The 25,857-nt window shown below is 57.2% G+C and overlaps 2 protein-coding genes across 6 annotated transcripts in view; one reads left to right on the top strand and one right to left on the bottom strand.

Annotated features, from left to right (window-relative positions):
• PC (pyruvate carboxylase) overlaps positions 1-25,857 on the top strand; it is a 116,228-nt gene that overhangs the window by 89,477 nt on the left and 894 nt on the right. For 3 of the 4 annotated variants that reach the window (XM_053561100.1, XM_053561101.1, XM_053561098.1), the window contains 18 exons: positions 6,638-6,773; positions 6,906-7,090; positions 7,308-7,473; positions 7,606-7,751; positions 7,893-8,010; positions 8,339-8,490; positions 9,967-10,085; positions 11,684-11,846; positions 13,991-14,173; positions 22,254-22,398; positions 22,646-22,735; positions 22,822-23,043; positions 23,435-23,591; positions 24,063-24,303; positions 24,395-24,644; positions 24,835-25,079; positions 25,167-25,346; positions 25,422-25,670. In XM_053561100.1, the coding sequence (XP_053417075.1) occupies positions 6,638-6,773; positions 6,906-7,090; positions 7,308-7,473; positions 7,606-7,751; positions 7,893-8,010; positions 8,339-8,490; positions 9,967-10,085; positions 11,684-11,846; positions 13,991-14,173; positions 22,254-22,398; positions 22,646-22,735; positions 22,822-23,043; positions 23,435-23,591; positions 24,063-24,303; positions 24,395-24,644; positions 24,835-25,079; positions 25,167-25,346; positions 25,422-25,670 (3,147 nt within the window). Of the gene's footprint in view, positions 1-23; positions 223-6,637; positions 6,774-6,905; positions 7,091-7,307; positions 7,474-7,605; positions 7,752-7,892; positions 8,011-8,338; positions 8,491-9,966; positions 10,086-11,683; positions 11,847-13,990; positions 14,174-22,253; positions 22,399-22,645; positions 22,736-22,821; positions 23,044-23,434; positions 23,592-24,062; positions 24,304-24,394; positions 24,645-24,834; positions 25,080-25,166; positions 25,347-25,421; positions 25,671-25,857 lie in introns of those variants that run through there. The other variant, XM_053561099.1, reaches the window with a different exon arrangement.
• On the bottom strand, positions 17,173-20,411 carry LRFN4 (leucine rich repeat and fibronectin type III domain containing 4). 2 transcript variants are annotated; one of them, XM_053561107.1, is made up of 3 exons: positions 20,310-20,411; positions 18,521-19,879; positions 17,173-17,968 (listed from the first exon to the last, which is right to left on the bottom strand). In XM_053561107.1, the coding sequence occupies exons 2-3, from the start codon at positions 19,867-19,869 to the stop codon at positions 17,410-17,412; spliced, it is 1,908 nt and encodes a 635-aa protein (XP_053417082.1). In that variant the 5' UTR covers positions 19,870-19,879; positions 20,310-20,411; the 3' UTR covers positions 17,173-17,409. The 2 variants fall into 2 exon arrangements, with proteins under 2 accessions (XP_053417082.1, XP_053417081.1); XM_053561106.1 differs by lacking the exon at positions 20,310-20,411 and having other exon boundaries at positions 18,521-20,054.

The following is a 25,857-nucleotide window of genomic DNA, read 5'->3' as shown; positions in this document are numbered from 1 at the left end:
CTGAGAACTTTGTATTCTGGGGCCCGTGATCTCAGGCAGAACAGCAGCTGGCTGAGGCTGCTCCTGCACTGCTCTGCGTGCTGAAGGCTGGTCACTTTGTGGTGCAGGGTGACCTCTGGGACAGGTGTGGCCCCGCACACCCAACGCTCCAGAGCTGCTTTATCAGGTGTGGGTCTTCCAGGCAGAGGAGTCCTGAGTGTCAGGGACAGGTTTCTGCATGTGGTAAGAGTGCCTGGGTGCTGTGGGTTTGCTCTGAGCATATGCAGGGGTCACACGTGATGGTTCACCTGTTTTGAAAACTTTGCTAAGAATTTGGTGCAGGCTCAGTGGTTCATGCCTGTAATCCCAGCACTCTAGGAGGCCGAGGCAGGTGGTTTGCTTGAGCTCAGGAGTTGGAGACCAGCCTGAGCAAGAGTGAGACCCCCATCTCTAAAAAAGATAGCTTGGTGTTGAGGCAGGTGTCTGTAGTCCCAGCTACTCAGGAGGCTGAGACAAGAGAATTACTTGAGCCCAAGAGTTTGAGGTTGCTGTGAGCTATGACACCATGGCACTCTACTAAAGGCAGCAAGTGAAACTCTCTCTCTCAAAAAAAAAAAAAGTTTGGTGCATAGGGGGATGGCCAGTGGGTTCCTGTGCTGCCTTGGAACCAGAAAGTGGCTGGGGGAGGGGCTGAGGGGCTGCTGGTACGTATGGGAGTGCAGGCTGGGTGGTGGCAGATGATTTTGCAGAAGAGAAAATGGGGGTCTCAGAGGGGCCCAAACCACAGAGCCAAGGCAGATACGGCCGGGTAGACCCAAGCCTGCCGCCTGTAGCCTGTGCCGGACAAGGCTGGACAAGGCTGCCTTCTGCCCCACTTTCCCTGCTAGTGACTTCAGCCAGAGGGTCCTGACCTTTTCCTTTCTGTAAATATCTGCCTGGCACCCCAGGCACTGTCTGCTTTCCATCTCTTTGCAGGGACACACGGGCTCACAGGGCATTCCTCTGCCCTCCTGCCCACAGCCTCAGGTTCTTTGTGTGAAGTGGGACTGCCAGGGAAGGCCTTGCCCACCAGGAGCAAATGAGGATCAAATGTGGGGACATGAGAAGCTTTGCCAAGGCAGTGGCAGGTGTTTCGGTACCCATCGTTTTCCTGACCATGAGCTAAGGAGACCCTTGGTGGCCATGCTGCCGGGCAAGGTGTACCCTTCTAGAAGCTCTGGAGGTGACTGGCCTTTGGCATAACTTCCAAGGAAATCTCTTTCTTTACCTAGAAAAAGTTAAGTGGGGAGGGCAACAGAAGTGACCTATTTACCTGCAAGATGGTGGGTGAGTGGGGCCCACCCAGCTGGAGAGAAAGATGGGAGTCCTGGAAACAGCAGGGAACCTCCCTGAAGGTCTGAGAGCTGGGTGCCAGGGGGCTACTTCCAGCTGTGAGGCTGCCTGGGGCAGCAGAGGGGAGGGCCGGGCGGCCTGTCATGTGGGGGTCCAGGTTCTCAGGGCAGATGCTGCGGGAGCTCCCCTAGCCTTGCCTGCAAGGTCTTCCTGTCCCCCTGCGTATGTTTCATGGTTTTTGCTAATTATAAATCATATACCCCAATGGAAAAAATATGGAAAGTTTTTCATATGGAAATATAGAAAAAATACAAAGAAGGAGGAGAAAACATCACACCTGTTCTGCCGCATGTGGAGGTGACTGGTTCTACAGTCATTGCCAGTGCTTCAAAAACCTCACGTTATTTATTGTTCAGTTTTTTTGGCTTATGTGATAAGCATTTCCCACATCATCAAAACTTGCATGAGGCCTTATTTTCTTTCTTTTTTGGCAGTTTTTGGCCGGGGCCAGGTTTGAACCCACCACCTCCGGCATATGGGGCTGGTGCCCTACTCCTTTGAGCCACCGGCGCAGCCCTATGAGGCCTTATTTTTAATGGGGTGTAATGTCTGTGTAAGTGCCAAGGTGTCCAGTCTTTCAATGGTTCCTCTTCATTTGCTATTGTAAATAATGCTGTTCTGAACATCTTTCCATATAGATCTTGATTCCCACTTTACAATATGTCCTTGGGTTGGATTCCTAGAATGGTAATGAATGACCAGTCTAAAGGGAATAAATATTTTAAAAGCTTGGTAGGTTTTGCAAACAGATTTCCAGAGAAACTGCCCTGATGACCTGGTAGGGCCTGTGGGCCTGGCTCAGGTGGGGCTCACCAGCACTGTCACTGCCTGCCCAGGCAGAGAGGCACCACAGTGTCCATTTTGAATGTCTTGATTTCTGGAGGTCAAACCAGTTAAGTTTCATTAGCCACTGTGTTTACTGTTTTGTTGCCATTCTTGTCCTCAAGGAGCCCTCCACCTCTTCTTCACTTTACCCAAGGTGATAGTTAGGGTTTTTTCTTTCTTCTTTTTAATCTTTAGTTTTATTATTGTATTTATGGGTTTGTTTGTTTGTTTTAACACACTTTTTTTTTGAGACAGAGGTTTCACTCTTGTCATTCTGGCTATAGTGTAGTGGCGAGATCATGGCTCACTATAACCTCAAATTCCTGCGCTCAATCAATCCTCCTACCTTGGCCTCCCAAAGTGCTGGGGTTACAGGTGTGTGCCACTGTGCCTGGTATTTGTTTTTTATTTTTTGAAGAAATGGGAGTCTCACTTTTTTGCCCAGCTGGTCTCGAACTCCTGGCCTCAAGCAGTCCACCTGCCTCAGCCTTCCCAAATGCTGGGATTCCAGGCATGAGTTACTGTCCCTGGCTGTGGTCTCTTTCGACATGGCTCTGTCTCAGCCCTGAGCAGAGTAGATATTTGGTGCCCAGGACAAGGGTGAGATTTGTACCCCACACCTGCTCCCTGGTGCCAGCACCCACCTTCTCCCAGGTGGGGAAGAATTCTCCTGGTGGGCAGCTTCTGGCTTCTGGCTTCAGATGACCCACCCAGAGCGGCTGGGAGGATTAGTAGGGTTGCCGGTAGATCTCAGTGGGAGAGAGTGGGCTGCTAACATCCGAAGTTCATTCCTCAATGAGTAGGGTATGTTTCCCTGCCTGAGCTTAAGAGGGGATGCTCTGGGTGTCTCCAGGGGGCAGGTGCTGGGCCACGCGTTCCCTGATCCTGTCCCCTCCGACAGGATTGGTGGCAGGTGGGATGTTTTTTTTTTACACCTGTCACTATGAAATGACTTCAGACTTGCAGCGAAGTTGCAAGAGCAGTACAGGTAATTCTTTTATCCCCTTACCCAGATGCCCCCAGTGTCTTCTCCTGAGAATGAAGACACTCTCCCACATAACCACAGTCACCATCACAATCAGGAAATTAGCAGCAGCCTAATACCATTTTATCCACAGACCTCACCTGCATTTTGTCAGCTGTCCCCCTGATGTTCTTTATAGCCAACAGGAATCCAGAACCACTCTGGGGTCGTGTGTGTATCTGGTCATCATCTCTGTCGTCTTCTTCAACCGAGACCCTTTCTGAGTCTTCGTCTCTCATGACATCCCCCTGAGCCCTGAGGCAGGGTCTTGCTCTGTCACCCAGGCGTCCTTGTAGCTCACTGTAACCCCCAAACTTGTGGGCTCAAGCGATCTCCGTGCCTCAGCCTCCGGAGTAGCTGGGACTACACAGTAGCTTGGACTTACAGGTACCTGCCACAATGCCCAGCTAGTTTTTCTATTTTTTAATAGAGACAAGGGTCTCACTCTTGTTCAGGCTGGTCTCAAACTCCTAAGCTCAAGCACTCCACCCTCGGCCTTCCAGAATGATAGGACTATGGGGGGAGAGACTGCACCTGGCCTCTCATGACCTTTGACATGTTTGAAGTCGCCGCTTATTTTTTGGAATTTCCCTTAATTTGGGTTCTCCTCCAGCTTTCCCCTGATTAGATTCAGGCTGTGCACTGTGACAGGAACCCCATGGGAGATCATGTCCTTGGTTGCTCATATCAGGAGATGTATGATGTCCCTTTGGTGCTAGTGATGTAAAGCTTTCTCTGTCATCATGGTGCCTGCCATGTTTCTCCACTTTGTAATTACTAAGGACAAGATGTGTTTTAGAAAGATGAGGTGCGGGAGCCAAGCATGGTTACTCTGCCCACATTTGCAGACCTGAGTCTGACTCCTCTGGGAGTGACAGATCAGCTGATGCCCCACCCTCCTGGGAGTGCTGGCTCCTCCTCCTGGTCGAGACTGTCAATGTTGGTGCACCCGACCACCCGAAGGGGTAGTCTGGCCCACTTCTCTCCAGGACCAGGATGATGAGGACTCTCTCCCTGGCTTCAGACACCATCCAGTGTCAGTGCTGCCCAGGGTCCCCCATTCCCTTTCCTCTTCTGGAAGCCCCCCTGTTCACAGCCCTGCTGTTCTCTCATCTTTCCTGTAGCAGGCTCAGTCCCTCTACCCCAGAAAGAATATTCAGTATTCTTTCTGCAGTGGTTTTGCTCAGCAAACTTCTCCCTACCCGCCACCTTGCTTCATGGCTCCCATCCTGGCAGAGAGTCGTGTGTCTCAGTCAGCCTCTGCATTGCCCCTACACATGCTCTGTTAGTCTCCACTGCTCACCCCTCTAGAGACATCTTTTCCAAGGATGCATCAGACCATGTCCCTCCTCCAGTGCTGCTGGAGAGAGGCTGCCACCACCAGACCTTGTCCCCACCTGCTGCAGGCTCCGTCTCCCCAGTGCACACCCGGTCACTCTTCCTAGAGGCCTTTGCAGTTGCTGTTCCTGCTACCTGGAGGACTTTCCCTGCATGGCCAGCTCCTTCTCCCCACTGCAGCCCCAGCTTGTGTGTCCCCTCCTCCGGGAGGCCTGATACCAGCTCCTGTACCCTCCCTCCCAGTCATTCACAAAACGCCTCTGCATCTTATCTTTAAGGAACTTGTCATTATCTCAAATGATCTTATTTATGTCCTGTTTTTCTTTTATTTTCTGCTCCTTGGCACTACCTTCCCTGAACACAGACCTGAGGCCTGGAGCCTCTGAGCAGGCCTGTGCGCAGTGGGGCTTTCCTTCTCCCTTCCCTGGCTCTGGGCCTTTCTTCTTTGCCTTCTCTTTCTTCTACTTGTATTTCTTTGTTTTTTCTCTTTTCTTTCTCTTCTGTCTTTATTTCCTCTTTTCCAAATTGTTGGCTATAATGTGACACTGAGGGTTTTTTTTTTTGTTTTTGAGACAGAGTCTCACTATGTCATTCAGGGGAAGAGTGCCATGGCATCACAGCTCACAGCAACCTCAAACTCTTGGGCTTAGGCGATTCTCTTGCCTCAGCCTCCCGAGTAGCTGGAACTATGGGCACCCACCACAATGCCCAGTTATTTTTTGATTGCAGTTGTCATTGTTGCTTGGCAGGCCCAGGCCAGGCTCAAACCCACCAGCTTCAGTGTATGTGGCCGGTGTCCTACTCACTGAGCTACGAGCATCAAGCCTGTTATTGAGTGCATTTTAATGTTCCTTAATTAAAACAAAATGGCTAAGTCAAGCGTCTTAAACTTGTACTGAAAAGTGAATCAGGTGGTTACATGAGGCTCAGACAGTGGGCCGAGGAGCCTGGGTTCTATCTAAACTTGTTGGAGTCTTGGTTTCCTTCATTTGCAAAATGAGGGTCTGGCCGACTTCTGAAGCCTCTCTACATTCTGGGGTGTAAGTTGCCCTCAGTTAACTTTTTAAGAATATATATTTTTTGTTGTGGTAAAGTGCACATAACTTCCCACTTTGACCATTTTTAAGTGGACAGCTCACTGCATCGAGTCCTTTTCCACTGTCCTGCCGTCACCACCACCCAGCTCCAGGGCTCTTTTCAGTTTGCCAGTCTGAAACTCTGTCCCCGTTAAGCTCCAACTCCCCTCCCTCTCCACAGCCCTCGGCACCCCCCAGCCTACTTTCTGTCTCTGTGGATTTGACTCCTCTAGGAATGTTGTGTAAGTGGAAGAATCAGACAGTGTTGTCTTTTTGTGACTGTCCTGTTTCACTTGCCCTTAGTTGATTTTTGTTAGTAGTTTCTTTAGTAGCCCTCAGTAGGAAGGAAGGTTTGAAGAAACGTGCATTTCACTGAGCTGAGGCTTCTTAGCGCCTTGATGAGAACCCCATTTTTGCCCTCATTTTCTAGCCAACCTGGACCCTGGGGAGAATGATGGGAGGTTGGTGGGGGGATTCTGCAGCCCGCGTGCCAGCTGATGTGCAAGAGCAGAGGGCAGCACACACTGACAGCACAGCTTCCTTGCCCACAGGGCTTCTTGGTGGTCACTGACATTGCTCTAAGAACTTGAAGTATACTTTTTAAAGTTGTAGCGTGTTAGGCCAGACATGGTAGCCCACACCTGTAATCCTAGCACTAGAAGAGGCTGAGGAGGGAAGATCACTTTAGCCTAACTAAGAGTCTGAGGTTGCAGCGAGCTGTGATGAAAACTACACTCTAACTGGGCCAAAAGAGTGAGACCCTGTCTACAAAAACAAAATGTTAATGGGATTAGAATATTAGGGTAACCTTGGGGTTCTATTTGGGTTTGGGTTGCTCCCTTTGCTCCAGCCTGGGAAAGCTGGGCCTGTCCAGGACTTGAGGCAAGAGATGGCACTGGCTTTTATGTGGGGCTGCTGTGGGGCTGAGGGAGGGCCCCTCACTTTTTCGGTGGCGCCTCAGTGCTGAGGCTGGTCTAAGCTAAGCTCTGACTTCCTTCCCCAGATGCTGCAGTTCCGAACAGTCCATGGGGGCCTAAGACTCCTGGGTATCCGCCGAGCCTCCACTGCTCCCGCCGCCTCCCCAAATGTCCGGCGCCTGGAGTACAAGCCCATCAAAAAGGTCATGGTGGCCAACAGAGGTGAGTAGCCCTGAGACCAGTGAGAGGAGCCTGAGCCCAGGTCTTCCGCCACTGCCCCAGCCTCCAGCCCCCACCCCCTTCCTGCTTCTCCTAGGACCTAGGAATCTAACCCTTGATCCCTTTGCTCCCTAGGTGAGATTGCCATCCGTGTGTTCCGGGCCTGCACGGAGCTAGGCATCCGCACCGTGGCTGTCTACTCAGAGCAGGACACAGGCCAGATGCACCGGCAGAAGGCAGACGAGGCCTACCTCATTGGCCGCGGCCTGGCCCCAGTGCAGGCCTACCTGCACATCCCAGACATCATCAAGGTGGCCAAGGTGAGCCAGGCAGGCCAGCTGGGTCTGGGCAGCAGGGAGGGAGCCTCAGGGTGCCTGAGGCCTCTTTAGGCTGCAACTAGTCCTGTGCCATGCCTGATACCTTGCCTGCTGAGTGTGAGTGATGGGTGGATGAGCCATGGCAGCGAGGTGGGAAGCAGAATGGCCAGGCCTGTGGAGGGACTGAGGGGTGCTGGCCTCTCCCTGACTCCCTCCACAGGAGAACAACGTGGACGCAGTGCACCCTGGCTATGGGTTCCTCTCGGAGCGAGCAGACTTCGCCCAAGCCTGCCAGGATGCTGGAGTCAGGTTTATTGGGCCCAGCCCAGAGGTGGTGCGCAAGATGGGAGACAAGGTGGAGGCCCGGGCCATCGCCATTGCTGCAGGTGAATACAGTGTGCAAGCCATAGGTGGCCACACGGCTCCTGGAGAGGGGTTGGCAGGGGGTGTTTGTTTCCTTGCTTGTTTTGACAGGGATCCCCACCCATACAGAGCCTCCCACACCTATCTCCCCACAGGTGTCCCTGTTGTCCCTGGCACAGACGCCCCCATCACTTCCCTGCACGAGGCCCATGAGTTCTCCAACACCTACGGCTTCCCCATTATCTTCAAGGCTGCCTATGGGGGCGGGGGGCGTGGCATGAGGGTCGTGCACAGCTATGAGGTGAGCACAGGTACAGGCTCCGGGGCTGGGGGCAAGGCAGGGCAGCCTGCCGTCGGGGGCAGACTATGCCAAGCTCATGGCAGAGGGTATGACAGAGCTGCAGGGTCCACTGTCTGCTCAGCCCTTTGCCCACCTTCCCAGGAGCTGGAGGAGAATTACACCCGGGCCTACTCAGAGGCTCTGGCTGCCTTTGGAAATGGGGCACTGTTTGTGGAGAAGTTCATTGAGAAGCCGCGCCACATTGAGGTGCAGATCTTGGGTGAGTGGGGAGTATCCCCAAAGCCAGGGTGGCACAAAGCAGGAGCTGAGGACCCCTGATTCTGGGTACATAGCATCTGGTGTTGGGACAGCTCTGGGGTCTGTTGGGGCACCCCCAGGAACTTTTCCAGAACCCTCCTTCTGGAAAGTGGGCTGTGGGGGCTGGGCTACCAGTCAGATCTCTACGGCTTCAGTTGTGCTGGGGTCTCCCTACTCCCTGTCCCCTGCTGGGAGCAGGCACTGACTGGCCATGGTGGTTATATGGATGGATAGACATGGGGGCATTTAGATTCCAGAAAAAGCTGAGCCCAGCTTACTTTCCATCCCAGGGGACCAGTATGGGAACATTCTGCACCTGTATGAGCGAGACTGCTCCATCCAGCGTCGGCATCAGAAAGTGGTAGAGATTGCCCCTGCCGCCCACCTAGACCCCCAGCTTCGGACGAGGCTTACCAGCGACTCTGTCAAACTTGCTAAGCAGGTGAGGAGCCGGACCTTGCTGGGACAGAGTTCCAGAGGCGAAGGTGGGGGCCCTCCCTATGTGGAGACAGGCTCACATGCTCAACACCTCTGTCCAGGCAGCCTCATGGCCTGCTAGGGTATGCGCATCCATGTGATCAGCCTGTGGGGAACAGGGAATTCCCAGAACAACTGGCAGGGAAGGAGAGGGAAGAAGGAATTTCTTGGAAGCGAGAAAGTGGGATTTTTGGCATCTTTTATGTGTGACTGCAGAGGCAGCTGGTTCAAAGGCCAAGCCCAGAGTCCAGAATGGCTAAGAAGAGGGAAGGAAGGATGCTGGCCACCCCTCGGCTCTCTGCTACACAGACCGGGCTTCTCTGTGGTGCCAGCTCACCCCTGGAGTGAAGGGAATAAGATCAGTGTACTTTGTCATGATTAAGGACTACTGTGAAGCCATTCTTGTCCTCTCTTGCTTCTGTCTCCCTCACATTTAGTGCCATCCATTCCCTCACTCAGGTCCCCTGTGCCAATCTCCGCCCACCTAAGAGCTCTGGATTAGTCGGGGTGTGGAGGACTGCCCATGGCCAGGTGTTTGGCAGGGCCCTGCCTTCCTTTCCTTCTTCCTGCACCCTCCCTCAAGAGGCAGGCCTTCCCAGCAACCAGGTCCCATGCCGCCCAAGGCCACAGCTCCCACACTGGGGCCTGATTCCTTCCAGAGCTGTGCCACCTAGGACCTCTAGGCAGCCTGGGCCAGAAGACGTGATAGACATCAGAGGAATCTGTATCCTTCCCCAAATTGAAAGCCAGGGCCTGCACCCTGTTGCAAGGCCTCAGCTACAATTAATTTGAGACATTGATTAAAGGTTTTGTTAGAGTTGTGATTTTATTCATAGGAATAATTTTACCAGATTTATTGGCTTATGCCATTTCTCATTTCACAACAGATTTGAGAGGGATTATTTAAATCTAGTTTGTGGTTTTGGTAGGACCAGAAGTGAAACTGGAATTAGGGTTAAAATTTGAGTTAGAATCATTATCCGTTGGTTCCTCTTAAATGACATCTCTTTGGGTGGTGACCAGAGGTGATGATGGAGTGATGAGAAGGGAGCTTTCTGAAAACACCTCTAAGAATGAGCAGGGTCTGGGAGAGGCCCAGGTCTCCAAGTCTGAGTGGAGGGGAGGGCCTCAGTTGGCAAGCCCTGAAGACAGCCCTGGGAATGGGCACCGAGTCTAAAGGGGCAGCTGACATCTTGTCCCAGACAAGCTGGGTGTAGCTGTGGAAACTCCAAGGAGACCCTGGATCCCAGTGGAGTCCTTGGGGGAAGTGTCCAAACAGGCACATGGCCCTGGGTCCTGGGCATAGGCCTCCTGCCTGTCAGGGCAGGGCTTACCATAGACAGCCCGATGGGTGGGATTGAATCCCTGTACCTGGGGCCCATGGGCCCCTCCCCACCCCATCCCTGCCTGCCAGCACCCTGCTTACATGGCTGCTCCACAGGTGGGCTACGAGAACGCGGGCACCGTGGAGTTCCTCGTGGACAAGCACGGCAAGCACTACTTCATCGAGGTCAACTCCCGCCTGCAGGTGGAGCACACCGTCACCGAGGAGGTCACAGAGTGAGCACCAGGGCACGGGAGGGTATGGTGTCACGTTTGTGTGAAATCCACATCAAATCACTTCTCAGAGTGCAGGTGGTTGGAACTTCTCACTCTCCCTCTTGCGGGTGAGCAGCGAGGGATCTAGGTGTCACATGCTTATTGTAAAAGTTAATATAAAGGAGCAAAAAGTGACAGGAGCCGCACCCAGAGTGAGGTCGCTGACGTGCCCACGGCCGGCACTGTGCTCTGTGCTCCGTGGAGCCCCTATGGCCGCACATGAGGTCGTGTCCTTGGACCCCTTTATCAGAGGAGGAAAGCTAGACTCAGGGAGGGTGAGAGGGTTTCTCACGGTCATGTCACCAGGACTGGGATCCAAATCTCTTTCTAGTCCTACCTCCAGCTGTGCCCACTCGGAATCTTTTAGTAATCTTTCTTTCCATTTTTACTTACATCACTATATAAATAGTTTGATGCCACTGAGATGTTTTATACAGAATTTTATTCTACTTTTTAAGTTTAATATTCAGCCAGGCACAGTGGCTCACACCTGTAATCCTAAGCACCCTGGGAGGCCAAGGCAGGTAGATCACCTGAGCCAGGAGTCCAAGACCAGCCTGAACAACAGCAAAACCCTGTCTCTACTAAAAATAGAAAAAAAAACAAGCCAGTGTGATGGCCGGTGCCTATAGTTCATCAGCCTCTTGAGAGGCTGACACAAGAGGATTGCTTGAGCCCAAGAGTTTAAAGTTGCCATGAGCTATGATGCCACGGCACTCTACCCAGGGTGACAGAGTGAGACTCTGTCATTTATAAAAAATAAATAAATAAATAAAATTCAGTGTTCGCAGGCATTCTCCAAGGCCAAAATTCCCTCTGAGACATTCAGGGCCATGTGCTGCCCGTCTGTCTCATAGCTGATGCAGCCCTGCATTACCAGGCAACTGGGTTGTTTCTGGATTTTATGGTTATTAAGGAAGTCAGTTATCACCTGTGTGCCCAAATCTTTGACTTCATCTCTGAAGAGTTCCAGAGATACACACCTTAATGATATCACCCGAGCAAAGGATAAGCACCATTTTGCTAATCAGTCACCTAGCTACACTGTGCCACTGTGCCCTCGCACAGCATTGCGTATGAACAAGTCTGCCTACTTTATAAATGACAACTGAAATGGCTTTCGTTGTTTCAAGATACACATTTTGAGCAATTTAAGCCTTTAACCCTGGCTTTGGGCCAGTTTGTGTCACCATAGGACACTCCTGACCCCATCCGAGGTTGGAGTGCTGCACACGTGACTCCAGGAGTGGGTGTCCTGACCCTCCGAGCCAGCGATCTGCTGAGGCTTCAAATTGAGGCTTGTGGGAGGCATGGGGGTGGGAGAATGGGGAGACCCCAGGGAAATGGGCTGAGTAGCCAGAGGCATCAGCAGTGTACAGGAACAGGCAGGCCCCAGCATCCTGTGGCCCTTCCCCAGCCTCCCCACTCTGTAACTCAGACCACACAGCGTCCCCCGGTGTCCTGGCAGGAGCAGGGCAGGGGGCTGGCAGGTCAGGAGCAGATGACTATGCAAGACCTCCACCTCATACTCCTCCCCTTCCTGTCCTTGTCACTGGCAGCGTGGACCTCGTCCATGCTCAGATCCACGTGGCTGAGGGCAGGAGCCTGCCAGACTTGGGCCTGCGGCAGGAGAACATCCGCATCAATGGCTGCGCCATCCAGTGCCGGGTTACCACAGAGGACCCCGCACGCAGCTTCCAGCCGGACACCGGCCGCATCGAGGTGGGTAACATTCCAACAGCTATATGCCCACCTCAGGCTGTGGGAAGAGTCTCACAGGCCAGGTTGCCCCTCATGTGAGCTGGTCTGAAGCCACTTTTCAGTACACGGGATTCAGGCAGCGCACAAAAGTTAAAGGCAGAACATTTCCAGGGGAAAGCAGCTGCCGTGCAGAGTCAGGAACAAAATGCAGGTTCCTCAGAAACAAAGTCCAGCCCTTGAGTCTTTGATCTTCCACCGGGAACCCAAGTCCTTGCTGCCAACCAAGCCGGAGGGACTGGCCACTGTCCTGCCTTCAGACTAGGGAGGGGTCCTGGCAAGGCAGGGCCCAGGTGTGGGGGGAGCAGAGGACTATCTGGATGTCCCAGTGGAGGGTAAGTCATTAAGTGTGAGTGAGGAGTCAGGGAGATGGTAGCTCAGGAGGGAGCCTGAGACTGCCCGGGGCAGTAGGGCCAGAGTGGGTGGAGAGAACTGGCGTAGGAAGGGCATCAAGGGAAGGACCCGTGCCTTCTCCAGGAGGCTTCCTCCTCTTACCCCAGGGGCCAGCCAGCTGGTGCCCGAAAGCCACCTCTCTCCCTCTCTTCTGCCTCAGGCCCCAGCTGTAGGGCCTGCAGAGGGCTCCCTTCCTCTCGCCTTCTGGGTACCTGCCAGCCTGCTGGTCACTGCCTCCCTGAGCCTCTCAAGAGGCAGGGCGTTAGAGGAACTCAGATTCCTTCCGGAGTCCAGGGCAGGGGGCCCAGCATCCAGTGGGGACGGTGAGGAGAGTGAAGGGAGACAAGCCGGACCTGGGGCTTCAGAGATAGGTGAGGGTAGCAAGGCAGGGGTGGGGTCACTCAGGATTCTGAAAGCAGCAGAGCTTATCGGCTCAGCAAGGAGTTGGTTGCCTGCCTTCTGTTTCTGGAAGGATCAGGGCCCGTAGGTGGGGCAGCCCAAGGCCGGGTGCTGCCAGCGGCCCGACTCCTCTGCTCCCTCCACCCCCACTTCCGAGCCTGGCTCCTCAGAGCCTGGTTTACCACAGAGTATTTTTAGCTGACAGTTCCTGCTCACAGCTGCGTGTTCACCCTTAAATATTTTATTACGTTCCTTTTTATCGAACACAGACCTCTGACCCTTAGCAGCAGAAACATGGTGTAGTGGGTGTCCAAGGCCCCTCTGGTTGTCCCCTTGTCCCTGTCTTCCATATGTGGATCTGGCGGGTCCCCTCACCCCCAGGAGGCTCTCCCTGTGGAAGCTTGCACCTCCCCACACGCCTGTCATGAGGGCAGTGTTAGCACCATCCCTCCCCCAGGCACCCCCAGCTGTCTTCCCCTGAACCCAGTAGCCGCTCTGTGCTGCCTCCGTCCGCGCCCACAGATTGGTCTCCCTGCCGGCCTGTGCTCTGCTTTGCTTCTGTGCTGCAGTGGGGAGCTGGGCACATGCGTGGGAGGCTCTGCTGCCCCTGGCTCCCCTTCCTTCCTGGCATTCCGTGTCTCTGTGTCCACTTCGTCCTCTTTGCCTTCTCTCCCTCACTTCCCACTTCCCCTTTCTCCTTTCTGAAAGGAAAGGGGAGAAAGGGAATGTGGGTGGATGCTGAGGCCTTGCCATCACCCTGTATGGTAAAAACAACCCCCCTTGGCCAACCTGCCTGCTCTCTGGTCCTCGCTCATTGTCCCAAAGTGTCCCCATGCCAGTTCCTGCATTTCCTCGCTTGCCCCTCGCTTGAATGAGCAGGGACTTATGTTTAGTGGCCAGATCCGCAATGTCTGGCTTGCAGGGGACAATCCATCCCTGTGTTGGGGGTAAACCAAGGGACATGAATGAATCTGGAAGGCAAAAGGGTTGGTCAGGCAGTGGGAGGTCAGAGGCCCCTTCCTGCCTCATGCCCCTCTCCATGTCCTGGCTGGGCTGTGCGCACAGCCCTGGGGTTGGCTGGGCTTCTGTTCCTTTGTCCCCTCGGCTCCTCTTAAGGAGCAGGCTGCCATGATTATGTGTGACTTGGGAAGGGGGTGCCCCTGAGCTTGCAAAACCTGACAAGACAGAGCTGGGATTTGCCTGGAGCACCCCGTGCTCAGTCTCAGTGGGCTGCCACCGCTGCACTTGGCCAGCCTGGGGCCACAGTGTCCAACCTGGTCCTGACTTCCCGCTATTTCCCCCTGCCTTTACCCCAGGTGTTCCGAAGCGGAGAGGGCATGGGGATCCGCCTGGATAATGCTTCTGCCTTCCAAGGAGCTGTCATCTCCCCCCACTATGATTCCCTGCTGGTCAAAGTCATCGCCCATGGCAAAGACCACCCCACGGCCGCCACGAAGATGAGCAGAGCCCTTGCCGAGTTCCGTGTCCGAGGTGTGAAGGTGAGAGGCTGCGGTGCCCACTCTCCTTTGCCCTGGCCCTTTGAACGTCCCATGGTCATTCACATCCCTACTAGGGGCTGGAGCATGGCTCCACCTCAGTCTGCCCTGGTTCCTTCAGCCATAGTTGCATGTTAGCTGCTCCTGGCCGCCCCTCGCCCACTCGCTCCTTCGCAGCCCTGGAGTTGGTGGGACCCAGAGCTCTTCCTCAGACACTGTACCCTGGCCCGAGGGCCTCCTGTCCACAGTGTTGTTCAAGGAAGGCCTGTACTCTTTCCTGCCCCTTCGGGGTTAGGATCATCTGGAGAGGCCCCCCTTCTGGAAATCCTGATCCCATAGGTTTGGGTCAAGCCCCCACAGTCCGTATTTTGAACAAGTTCCACAGGTAATTTCTTATTTTGGGAAACCGTGGCCGCCCTAAGCAAGCGCTTCTGGCCCTATATGGTTGGGGGCACTTCGTGTAGTCAGACTGTCCTGCCAGCCCCTGCTGCCTCCTCACCCTGGCCTGGTATGTGCACGGTGTTGGGGACTTTCGGGATAGCCAAGGGGTGTGGCCTGTAACTTAGCTGCCTTCGTCGGGCCACCGCGGTCGCCCTGCCAGGCAAGGATTGTGGGTGCCCATTGCATCTTATCTGGGCTCTGCTACTAGTATCTAGGGCTAGAGAGGAATTCACAGTGACAAAATAGCACCTTATTCTTTAGAGCCAGCACCTGCCCATGTATTTCGTGAGGCCACCCTCAGAATGGTAGGGCAGGAAGAGCTGGGGGACGGGACCTTTGGCCTCTGTGGGAGCTCCTCTCTCGGCCTCTGCTGGGCTCCATAGGATGGGCTGCTCTGTTCGCCAGCTGATGGCCTCTTCATCTCGGTCTGGCCATCCTCCCTGCAGCTTCTTCTAGCCCCTGGCTGTGTGGAGGCTTGGCTGGGTGGGGTTGGGGCACGTGGACAGTGCTGTCCCCTCAGGCCCCATGATCATTCATCTGTCCAGACAGCTCTGGCTGTCCCAGATGCTGGCCCAGTGCAGAGACCTTTTGAAAAAGGCACAGGGAGGGTTCTGGGCCCTTCACCCATAGCCCACCCAAAGAGGAGATAGGGCATTTCCTGGATGCTGGGGGTCCCTGCCCTGCAAACAGGGCAGAGCCATGTCATGACACCAAATTGCAGTCTCCTATGGCCAATTTACTGCCACAAGGGGCTGTCTGGCCAGTGTATACCATGACCCCCAATGGGATGACCTGGGCCATCACCACCCCTTGCCTGCCCCCTGGCCTGGTGGTCCTGGCTAGATCCTGTGGTTGTGTCCCTCACCCTCAGTGCCCAGGCCCTACCTCTGTGGCAAGCTGGTCCCTTGGGCCATAGGACCTTGCAGCTGTCCCGCATCCTGGAGGCCCCATGAGTATCCTCCACCTGAGATCTTCTTCCCTAAAGATGGAGATCACATGGACCAGCAGTAGGACCAGTGTTTTTGGTGTCTAGGGATACAGTGTCCTCCCCAAATGTGTACCCAGAGCAGGCTACTGATTCCTGCTGTGCCCCAAACCTCCCCCCAACACTAAACACTACAGCCCTGGTGGCCCTGTCCCCTTGGCTCCTGCACCCCTTTTGCCCCTCCACCTTCACTCAGTTTTCGCTCCCTGCCTGTCTGTCGAGACCCTTTTTTTTTTTTTTTTTTAAAGACAAGAGTCTCAAGCTTTTGTCCTGGATAGGGGCCATGGTGTCAAAGCTTATAGCCAACTTCCAACTCTTGGGCTCAAGTCATCCTCTTGCCTCAGTTTTTCTAATTTTAGCAGAGACAAGGTCTCATTTTTGCTGAGGCTGATCTTGAACTCTTTGAGTTCAAGCAGTCCACCCACCTTAGCCTCTCAGAGTGTTAGGATTATAGGCGTGAGCCACCGTGCCCAGCCTCCATTGAGACCCTTGTTCCCATCTACTGAAACCACCAGGCTCTTGGTCCACACCCAGACACATGTCCTGGGGCTGGAAGAGCAGACACCGGTGTGTGAGCAGTCTACACACCTCAGAGCGCCAGAAGATACCAGTGCGTCCATGCAGCACCTTCCTCACAGCTACCACGGGCCAGGCACCATCACGGCAGTGCCCAGCTTCTATATGTCCATATGGTACCTGCATATATCTGGCCCTCAGCAGACTGAGAGCCACCTGTGTCTGCAGATACTTGTGTATCTAGTGCTGTGCTGCCCAGCCAGTATCCAGGGACAGATTGTTTAGGAGGCCACAGGGGCCATGCTTGGCTGGGTGTTCTGGCAGAGGAAGCAGAGCAGGGTCCCCTGGCCTTGGACTGCCTGGACAGAGATAGGACTTGAGCAGGAAGTGGCCACATGTTCCCCATCCAACTATCTCCCTGCAGTGAAGGAGGGCCAAGGCATTGGAGGAGGGCACAATGAGGTGGGAGTCAGTGGGGTAGCTGGAGCCGCAGTCTCACTGGTGCCTGTAGTACTGACAGACCTTCCAGAGGCTCCCAGGCTGATAATGGGACAGTAGGAACTCTTGGCCCAGTCCCTATAGGATGACATTTTACAAATCCAGAAGATGCCCTGGGAAATGCTGGACAAGCTAGGGGTACTTTTACTGAGCTGTGCTTAGAATATGGCTAAGTCAGGCCTTTTTTCTGCCTGAAAGGGCTGTGCCGTCTCCACCTCCTCATCCAGTGCCATGGCCGCCCTGCACACGGCTGCACACCATGTGCTGCTGGGGGACTTGTTCACGCTGAGAGCCACACACCAGGCATTACAGGTGTCCTTACCTGCCAGGAGGAGGCATTCTCTGCACTTACAAGTCAGGCTGCCTCCCCCTCAAGCTCAGCCACAGGACATGTTAAGTGCAGACCTGTGCCTCCTCCCAGGCTGGGCCTGGACTCACTCAGGCAAACAAATGCCAGCCCCTGCCCCTGCAGCCCTGACTCCTGTCCTGGCCTGTGTGCTGCCACTATCCAGGTCCCTTCTCCCCCCACGGGATTTAGCCAGATGAAACCAGAGACTAGCACTGAGGTGTCCCCAACAATTTTATTATAAATAAAAACAAGACTCCCATTTGGTGGCTGCAGCGCCTGCCTCTGGGGCTGTGAGCACCTATCAGAGGGACCTGTCCCCTTATCCTAGTCTGGAGACCAGAACCAAGGAAGGGGCTCCCTGTCCCGCCAAGTATGCAGGGGAGCCTGAGGTACCAAGAATAAAAACCAAGGAGGGACCCCTGGGCCAGGCGACCACATGCCACCCACCCCTTACACCACACTCTCCTCCAGCCTCTCCGTGCTGCCACCCATGCCGCGGCACCCTGCCCCGAGCAGCCCCCCGTGCACTGAGTGGCTCCGACGGGCCCAGGCCCCTCCCAGGCGCCTGGCGTAACCATAGCACCCAGCGTCCCCCAGGTCCAGGGAGCAGCTGCGCTGGGGGCGGGGCGGGGGGCTCCGCGGTGGGTGGGTCTTGGGCGTGGGGCTGGGGCCACCATTGGTCTGGGACTGGACGTGGCTGAGCTTGAGGGGGAGGCGGCCATTCCCGGCCCCCCGGCCCCGTACCAGCAAGGCCACAGTGAAGACCAGTAAGGCAGCCACCAGCACACCCCCAACAGCCACAGTCAGGGTCCCGCCCAGCACGTGGGCCTGCAGGGCATGGCACAAGGGTGTAGCCGGCAGCGTAGAGAAGTGGGCACAACCCAGCAGCCTGGTGGCTGTGAGGTCTGAGGGCCCAGCAGCAGGTGACAGGGCCAGCAGGCAGAGGTCGTAGTCAGCACCAGGGACCAGGTGCTTCAGCAGGAAGTGGTGGCTGGAGGCTGGGACAATCCTGCAGGAAAGGGCAGGTGGTCAGAACCCAGGCTGGGGTCCAGCCCCAACCTTCATGGCCAGGACCTTTTGTCCCAGTTAGTCTCTCCACCCTGTGCTCCCAGCTCCCGGGACCACACAGGCCTGGTATGTTCACTCAAGAAAACAGAGAAACAGGCATGTGCGTGTGGGACAGGAGACAGTGCCAGGGGACAGATGGGTGTATATGCTGACATGCACAGGCCCAAGGCAAACCAGAGAGGATGTGGGGGGCAGGGAACGGCACCAACAGTAGCAGAAATAATGTGTTTGCGTCCGTATGCTGCAACACAGACCCCACCACCACCACTCAGGCAGCCTGCCTGCCCCATCCCCCCACAGCACCAACTCCCTACTCAGGCAGCTGTGCCAGGCCACGCTACTGCACCTCTGCAGCCACAGAGATGGACATGAGCGCATTCAGGGGGAGGAGGAGCCGGGGGCAAACCTCGGAGGGGTGCGGGATGGGGGAGCAGGGGGCAGAGCGGCCAAGAGCAAAGCCGGTGTGAGGGGTGGGCAGAATGTGCATCCTCACCGATAGATGAGGGTCTCGTCCTCGCTGCTGTTGTACTGGATTTGGAACATCCACACAGGGTCAGCCGGCCGCCCTGGCCCCCAGCTCACCAGCCCTGAGGTGGCGGTGACCTCTGTCACCTGCACCACTGGCTCAGACTCCAGAGTACCCTCGCCTTCGGCAGCAGTGCGAGCCGAGGCAGCAATGTCCGAGGGTCCGGGGTGGCCCCCCTCGGCACTGTTGTTCCCTCCGTGGGGCAAAGCCAGCACCTGCAGCTCTACTCGGGCTGTGGCCTCTCCAGCTGGGTTGGTAGCAATGCAGGTATAGCCCCCTGCATCCCCGGCTCCTGTCACCCCAATCTCCAGAGTCCCATTGGGAAAAGCCCGGGCTCGGGAGGAGTTGCCAACCAGCCGGTCATCAGGGCCAACCCAGTGCATGGTGGGCGTGGGGTCGCCGAGGGCCCGGCACCTAAGTGTGGCCCGCTGGCCCTCTAGTACCCAGAGGCGCTGTGTGTGACGGGCAATGAGGGGGGGCTCGCAGGAGAACTCGCCCTCTGGCACTGCCCAGAAGTAGCGGCCCGCCAGGCTGGGTGGGGACGCACAGGTCTCCAGGTCATCGGGCCGGGCCAGCCGCCGCAGCCACAGCAGCTCGCAGTTGCAGTGCAGTGGGTTCCCACTGAAACTCAGCACCAGGGGTGCGGGTGATGCCTCAGCATCACGCCCCCGGGAGAAGAGCGGGTCCGGTGCCAGCGTGGCCAGGCGGTTGGAGGTGAGGTCCAGGCGGGAGAGCTGACCCAGCTGGGCGAAGGCGCCCGGTGGCAGTACGTCGATGAGGTTGTGGTCCAGGTTGAGGGTGTGCAGGGCAGGCATGGCGCCAATGCCAGCCCAGGGCACCTGGCGGAGGTTGTTGTAGGACAGGTCCAGGTCCTCCAGGCTGTCCAGGAAGTCATCAAAGGCCCCTGGCGCGATGCGACCCAGCTGGTTGCCACTGAGGATGAGATGCTGCAGGTTGACAGGCCCCCGCAGGCTGCCAGAGCCCAGCTCCACCAGCCTGTTGCCATCCAAGTGCAGGGACCGCAGGCTCTCCAGGTCCCCAAAAGCGCGGGCTCCAATGCGGGTGATGGCGTTGCGAGACAGCGTCAGGTCAACCAACCCTGTCATGTTGCGGAAGTCAGGTGGCCCCAGGGCTTGGATGAAGTTGTCAGCCAGCCGCAGCTCCACCGTGCGCCGGTCCACGTTGGGCGGCACAAACAGCAGGCCTCGGTGGGCACAAAGGGTGCTGAGTGACTCAGACAGGTTCTGGCAGATGCAGGGCAGGGGACATGCAGCCGCTCCACTGGCCAGCAGCAGCAGCAGGAGCGGTGGGGCCATGATGAGTGCCCTGTAGGAAAGGGCCATGGCCCAGGCACAGGTGGGGTTGGTGCAGGTGCCCACTTGAGCCCAGGACATTGTCCCAGAAGCCAGCTCCCAAGAGCCTGGCCTGGGAAGGGGCTGGGTCAAAGGTCCAAGGAGTCCTCCAGGAATGAGGGAAGGCTGGGGCCTTTAGGGCCAGGCCCCCCAAAGTAAAGGTCACATTTCCCAAGCAGTTAGGGGGAGTCCAGCCGCTGGGGACAAGGTGAGGCATGAGGCAGGAAGCGGAGGTGGGCCAAGCGCAGGGAGGGTCCCGGAACTTCCTTTCCTTGGCATCCCCTGAAATCAGCCTCCTCCCGCTCCCGCGCCATCCCTCCCCCTCCGGGGAAGGTGCCCCCCAGCACCCCTACCCTCGCATGGCGGTGGCCCCTCCCCGGCCAGTCCCCCCGCACCCCCCTCACCTGGTGTCTGCCGCTCAGGGGGCGCGGGCCGGCCTCCCCGCAGGCCCGGCCGGCCCCCGCCGACTCCAGGCCGCTCTCCCGCGGGGGCGAGGCCCGGGGATGACCGGCTGCCGGCCGCCCGCCCTCCGGCCCATGGCGCTCGGGCCTGCGGCCCCTGTGTGCTGGCTTCCCGGCGCCTTTCCCCGGCGCGGTTCGCGGTGGCGGCAGCGGTGGTGGCGGCGACAGGCGGACGGGTGCGTGCCGATGGGCGCGCGCGCCGCGGACACGCACGTGGAGGGCGGACGGGGAGGGGCACGCGGGGATCCACCCGGGCCCGGGCGGCCTCCCGAGGTCACGGGGACACGCGACTACTGCAGCGCCCACGGGTGGCGCCCAGTCACGCCCGAGGCCCGAGCCGGCGCGAGTCCGCCGCGCTGCCCCCGGGCGCTGCCGCAGCGCACTCACCCCAGCACAGGCGCGCGCGCCCCCGACCACCCTGGCGCCCCGGCATCCTGCACCGCACGGGCGCCCGCCGCCGCGGCGCGAACCTCACTCTGCAGACAACCAGACAAAGCGCCTGCTCGCAGGTCCCTTCACCATCTCCCAGAGACTGTAGTCTTTGTCACATGTCGCTGGGCACCCTCCCCAACACACCCACACATGCTTACACACCCACACGTCTCTGCACCCACGGGCAGGGCCGGCGCAAACCCACACTGTTACTGGGACCCTCGCGTTCACAGACACACGCTGAAGGTCATAACCGTTCTGCATCACCGAGTCACGTGGAGGGTCCCCAACAGGCACGGGGCTCGGGGTGGGGGTGGGGGGGCCGGGGCGGTGCCCGGGGGCTGGCCTGCTGCGGGGTGGGGCCGACAGGGCTCGGCCTCTGAGCAGACGCCCCGCCCCCGCGGGCCCGCCCTGTGCCTGTCCCTCCCTCCCTCCCGGGTTTCTGCGCCTGGTGTTCGGATCCGACCCGCCTGTGTCTCCGGCTGGGGATTGGTGCACGCAGCGCGGCTTCCCAGCAGGCGGCGGCCCGACTGCTGTACCCTCCACTTCTGCCCCCGGAGGAGCTTCCCGAGAAGGGCCCCCTGCTGTGAGGAGGGGGAGGTGTCCGGCTTGCCGCCCCAGAGAGGTGGGGCTTGGGTGGTCGGGCACTCTGGTCCCGCCACCACTAGTGGTCTGCCAGGTTGGGTAACGGGAAAAGTCACCACTTTCCCGTATCATCGTTGGGTACCTAAGCCCCACCCTTTCTGGTTCTCCTCCATCCATGATTAAGGGGAGGGGGCGGTGGCCAGAGACTGGAACTCTAATACTGCCTGGCACGGCAGCCCAGGTGACCCCGGGCAAATCACTGAGACTGTTTTTCTCTTGGAGTTCGAACTATTAATTGCAGGGACTCGGCACTTAAAGGAGGAGGGGAGAGGGAACAGCTGGAGGCCGTCCTTACTCTCACCATTCCATGGGCCCCAGCTGTTGCGGTTGTGTAATAAAATGAGAGGGGTTGGCTCCTGGTCCCGGCCGATGTGCCAAGAACCAGGTATTTCTTTGTTCATCTTCTCTCCATCCCAAATGTTTTCATTCCTCTAGACAGATGTTTACTACCATCTATCATGTGTTGCCTAGTGCTGGGAGTTGGGGTGTGTCGGGAGCCAGGTGGGCCTGGTTCCTGCCCCCACAGGGCTTCCAGAACAGAGGGGTGAAGGATGCTGGGTAATCGTGAAGCAGGATCTTGTACAACAGGGAAAAGCAGGCTGGGCCATGGGAGGCCTTTGGGGACCTTTTCACCCTTATGTGGCTCTAGATTCTTCAAATGGTAACTCGTTATCTTCCCCTCTCAAATGCCATGCATTGGCCCAGTTGAAACCTCATTAGGAGGGCCCTGAGCTGTGCTGGTCCAGGGTGGCAACTGCAGCCTCATCCATGCTGCATGGTGACGCCCCTCCACCTGCCTCTGTCCTGCAGACCAACATCCCATTCCTGCAGAACGTGCTCAACAACCAGCAGTTCCTGGCAGGCACTGTGGACACTCAGTTCATAGATGAGAACCCAGAGCTGTTCCAGCTGCGGCCAGCACAGAATCGGGCCCAGAAGCTGCTACACTACCTTGGTCTGACCCAAGACTGCCCCACTGTGCCCTCCACATTCCTTGCTCCTGGCCCTGCCCAACTCCAGCCCTTGTGCTGAAGCAGCTTCCTCTTGTGCTCCACCCTCGGCTTCCTCCCACCTGGTCTGAGGTTCTCCTTTACTGCCTGGACTTTGGAGGCAGGCCCCCACACCTGAGCCCACTACTGTCACTGCTGCTCTCAGCTCAGACTCTGCCCACTTCCCTGACCCACTGCCTACTCTCTCCCCAGGGCATGTCATGGTGAATGGGCCAACCACTCCAATCCCTGTCAAGGCCAGCCCCAGCCCCACGGACCCCATTGTCCCTTCAGTGCCCATAGGTAGGTGAGATTTGTTCCGCTAGTTCATGGGAGAGACGGGAGACTGCCACGTGTAGGATGGGTGCCAATGCCCCTGTCTGCCTCAGGCCCACCCCGGGCTGGTTTTAGAGACATCCTGCTGCGGGAGGGGCCTGAAGGCTTTGCCCAAGCTGTACGGAACCACCAGGGCCTGCTACTGATGGACACAACCTTCAGGGATGCCCACCAGTCACTGCTGGCCACTCGCGTGCGCACCCACGATCTCAAAAAGATCGCTCCCTACGTCGCCCACAACTTCAGCAGGCTCTTCAGCATGGAAAACTGGGGAGGTGGGTTGGGGGAGGGCTGGGGCATTGGGCAGTGCCTGGTGGGAACTGCACCCACCATTTGGGACTAACACTGAGGAGGGCACAGCGTTTGTTCAGTGAGGGCTGGCTTGGCCCAGGCTGGTGCTGGGTATCAGGCTGCACAGCTGCAACCTGGGGCTGCCAGGCAAGCCCAGGGTCAGGGAGGAGACACCCCATTACAGCACAGTGGACTGGAGGAAGGAAGACACAGGACCATAAGGCAGTACAGAGAGGACACAAATGAGAGATCAGCAAAGGAAAAGTCTGGGGGATGAGTCAGAGCCGGGAATGCCAGGCGCCCTAAAGATGAGTGGGGCCTGGTAGAGTCCCCAAGACACACGGAGCTGACCTGGGCCCCTTGGTTCCTGTGCAGGAGCCACATTTGATGTTGCCATGCGCTTCCTGTATGAGTGCCCCTGGCGGCGGCTGCAGGAGCTCCGGGAGCTCATCCCCAACATCCCGTTCCAGATGCTGCTTCGTGGGGCCAACGCTGTGGGCTACACCAACTACCCGGACAATGTGGTCTTCAAGTGAGAGGGGGGAGGGGAAGAGGGGCAGTGTGGGGTGATGGCCTGTATTCCCCACAGCGGGCTGGAAACGAAGTCTTTCTGTGGTGACACCTGGCAGGGGCTGCTGTTTGGAAATGTTAGTAAGCGCAGCTTTGTAGCTGCAGAACCAGATAGTTCCAGATCACTTCATTTCACTGGTGGGGCCGTGGAGACCCTGAGAGGCAGAAGACTTGTCGTAGGCCCCTTGGTATAGAGCTGGGATTGGAGCCCTGGCCTCAGGACTCCTCATTCAGTGCTCCCCTGTAGTGCCACTCCAGCTGGCCCTGGCCTGGCAGACTGCTAACTATGCCGCCCTGGGAAAGGGCTTGTCCACGTCTTCGTGCCCAGCCTCACCCTGCCTGTGGGTGCCACACCTCTGTGAGGCCAGATCCCCAGGCCGCATTGCCGTGGGTAGTGGGTGGAACTCAGCCCTGGGCTGTCCCACCCACCCAGGTTCTGTGAAGTGGCCAAAGAGAATGGCATGGACATCTTCCGGATTTTCGACTCTCTCAACTACTTGCCCAACATGCTGTTGGGCATGGAAGCAGCCGGCAGCGCAGGGGGCGTGGTGGAGGCCGCCATCTCCTACACGGGGGACGTGGCGGACCCCAGCCGCACCAAGTACTCACTGCAGTACTACATGGGCTTGGCAGAAGAGCTTGTGCGAGCTGGCACCCACATCCTGTGCATCAAGGTGCCAGGGCCCTTGCCTGTCCTTGCCCCTGTCCCATCCCCTGCCACAGGCCAGCATCATGCCCCTCTTCACCATTTTCTCTCTCCCTCAGGACATGGCAGGGCTGCTGAAGCCAGCTGCCTGCACCATGCTGGTCAGCTCCCTCCGGGACCGCTTCCCCAACCTCCCACTGCACATCCACACCCACGACACATCAGGGGCAGGTGTGGCAGCCATGCTGGCCTGTGCCCAGGCTGGGGCTGATGTAGTGGATGTGGCAGCTGACTCCATGTCTGGGATGACCTCACAACCCAGCATGGGGGCCCTGGTGGCCTGTACCCGAGGGACTCCCCTAGATACAGGTAGGGAAGGCAGCAGCCCATAGCTGTATCCCTCTCAAAGTTGCAGCACTCTTAGTGCCTTTGGTCAGCTTCACTTAGAATCCAGATGACCTACGCTGGCCTCACTGCCTCCTGTAACCTTAGGCTTTGGTGGGGCTGGAGCTAGCCCTAGGTATGGGAGGGGATTCCCCTGATCCTGGCCTCCCTGCAGAGGTGCCCCTGGAGCATGTGTTTGACTACAGCGAGTACTGGGAGGGGACTCGGGGACTGTACGCAGCATTTGACTGCACGGCCACCATGAAGTCTGGCAACTCCGACGTGTATGAGAATGAGATCCCAGGGGGCCAGTACACCAACCTGCATTTCCAGGCCCACAGCATGGGGCTTGGCTCCAAGTTCAAGGAGGTCAAGAAGGCATATGTGGAGGCCAACCAGATGTTAGGTGACCTCATCAAGGTGAGCCAACCCATCTATCACCTGATGCACAGACCTGCCTGCTCCTGCCTTGGGGCAGCCTAACCTCCAGGGGCTTCTTTTCCTCAGGTGACACCCTCCTCCAAGATTGTGGGGGACCTGGCTCAGTTTATGGTGCAGAATGGGCTAAGCCGGGCAGAGGCCGAAGCTCAGGCAGAGGAGCTGTCCTTCCCTCGGTCTGTGGTGGAGTTCCTGCAGGGCTACATCGGAGTCCCCCACGGGGGGTTTCCTGAGCCCCTGCGCTCCAAGGTAAGAAAGGCCCAGCACAATAGGAGGTGGGGTCTGAGTACAGCAATCAGGCCTGATCTTTTGCTTTGCTCCCAGGTGCTAAAGGACTTGCCGAGAGTGGAAGGGCGGCCCGGAGCCTCCCTCCCACCCCTTGATCTGCAGGCGCTGGAGAAGGAGCTGATAGACCGGCACGGGGAGGAGGTGACCCCAGAGGATGTGCTCTCGGCAGCCATGTACCCTGACGTCTTTGCCCACTTCAAGGACTTCACTGCTACTTTTGGACCCCTGGATAGCCTCAATACCCGCCTCTTCCTGCAGGGACCCAAGATTGCAGAGGAATTTGAGGTCAGTGGCTCTGGTGCTTGTCCACACTCCTCCCCAGCACCCTTGCCCCAGAGTGCCAGAGTTTGGCTTGGCTCTTCTCCAGCCTTGCAAGCTTTGGGAGGGGAGAGGACCTTTAAGACCAGGAGTTAGGCCTTCACAAGATAAGGACCAGAATGCAGTGTGGGGAACTGCCCTGTGGCCAGGATCA

The sequence above is a fragment of the Nycticebus coucang genome, chromosome 14 (assembly GCF_027406575.1).
Source record: "Nycticebus coucang isolate mNycCou1 chromosome 14, mNycCou1.pri, whole genome shotgun sequence".
In the NCBI taxonomy this organism is placed as follows: domain Eukaryota; kingdom Metazoa; phylum Chordata; class Mammalia; order Primates; family Lorisidae; genus Nycticebus; species Nycticebus coucang.
Note: the sequence above shows the minus strand (reverse complement) of the source record. Positions and strands in the feature narration are given on the sequence as shown.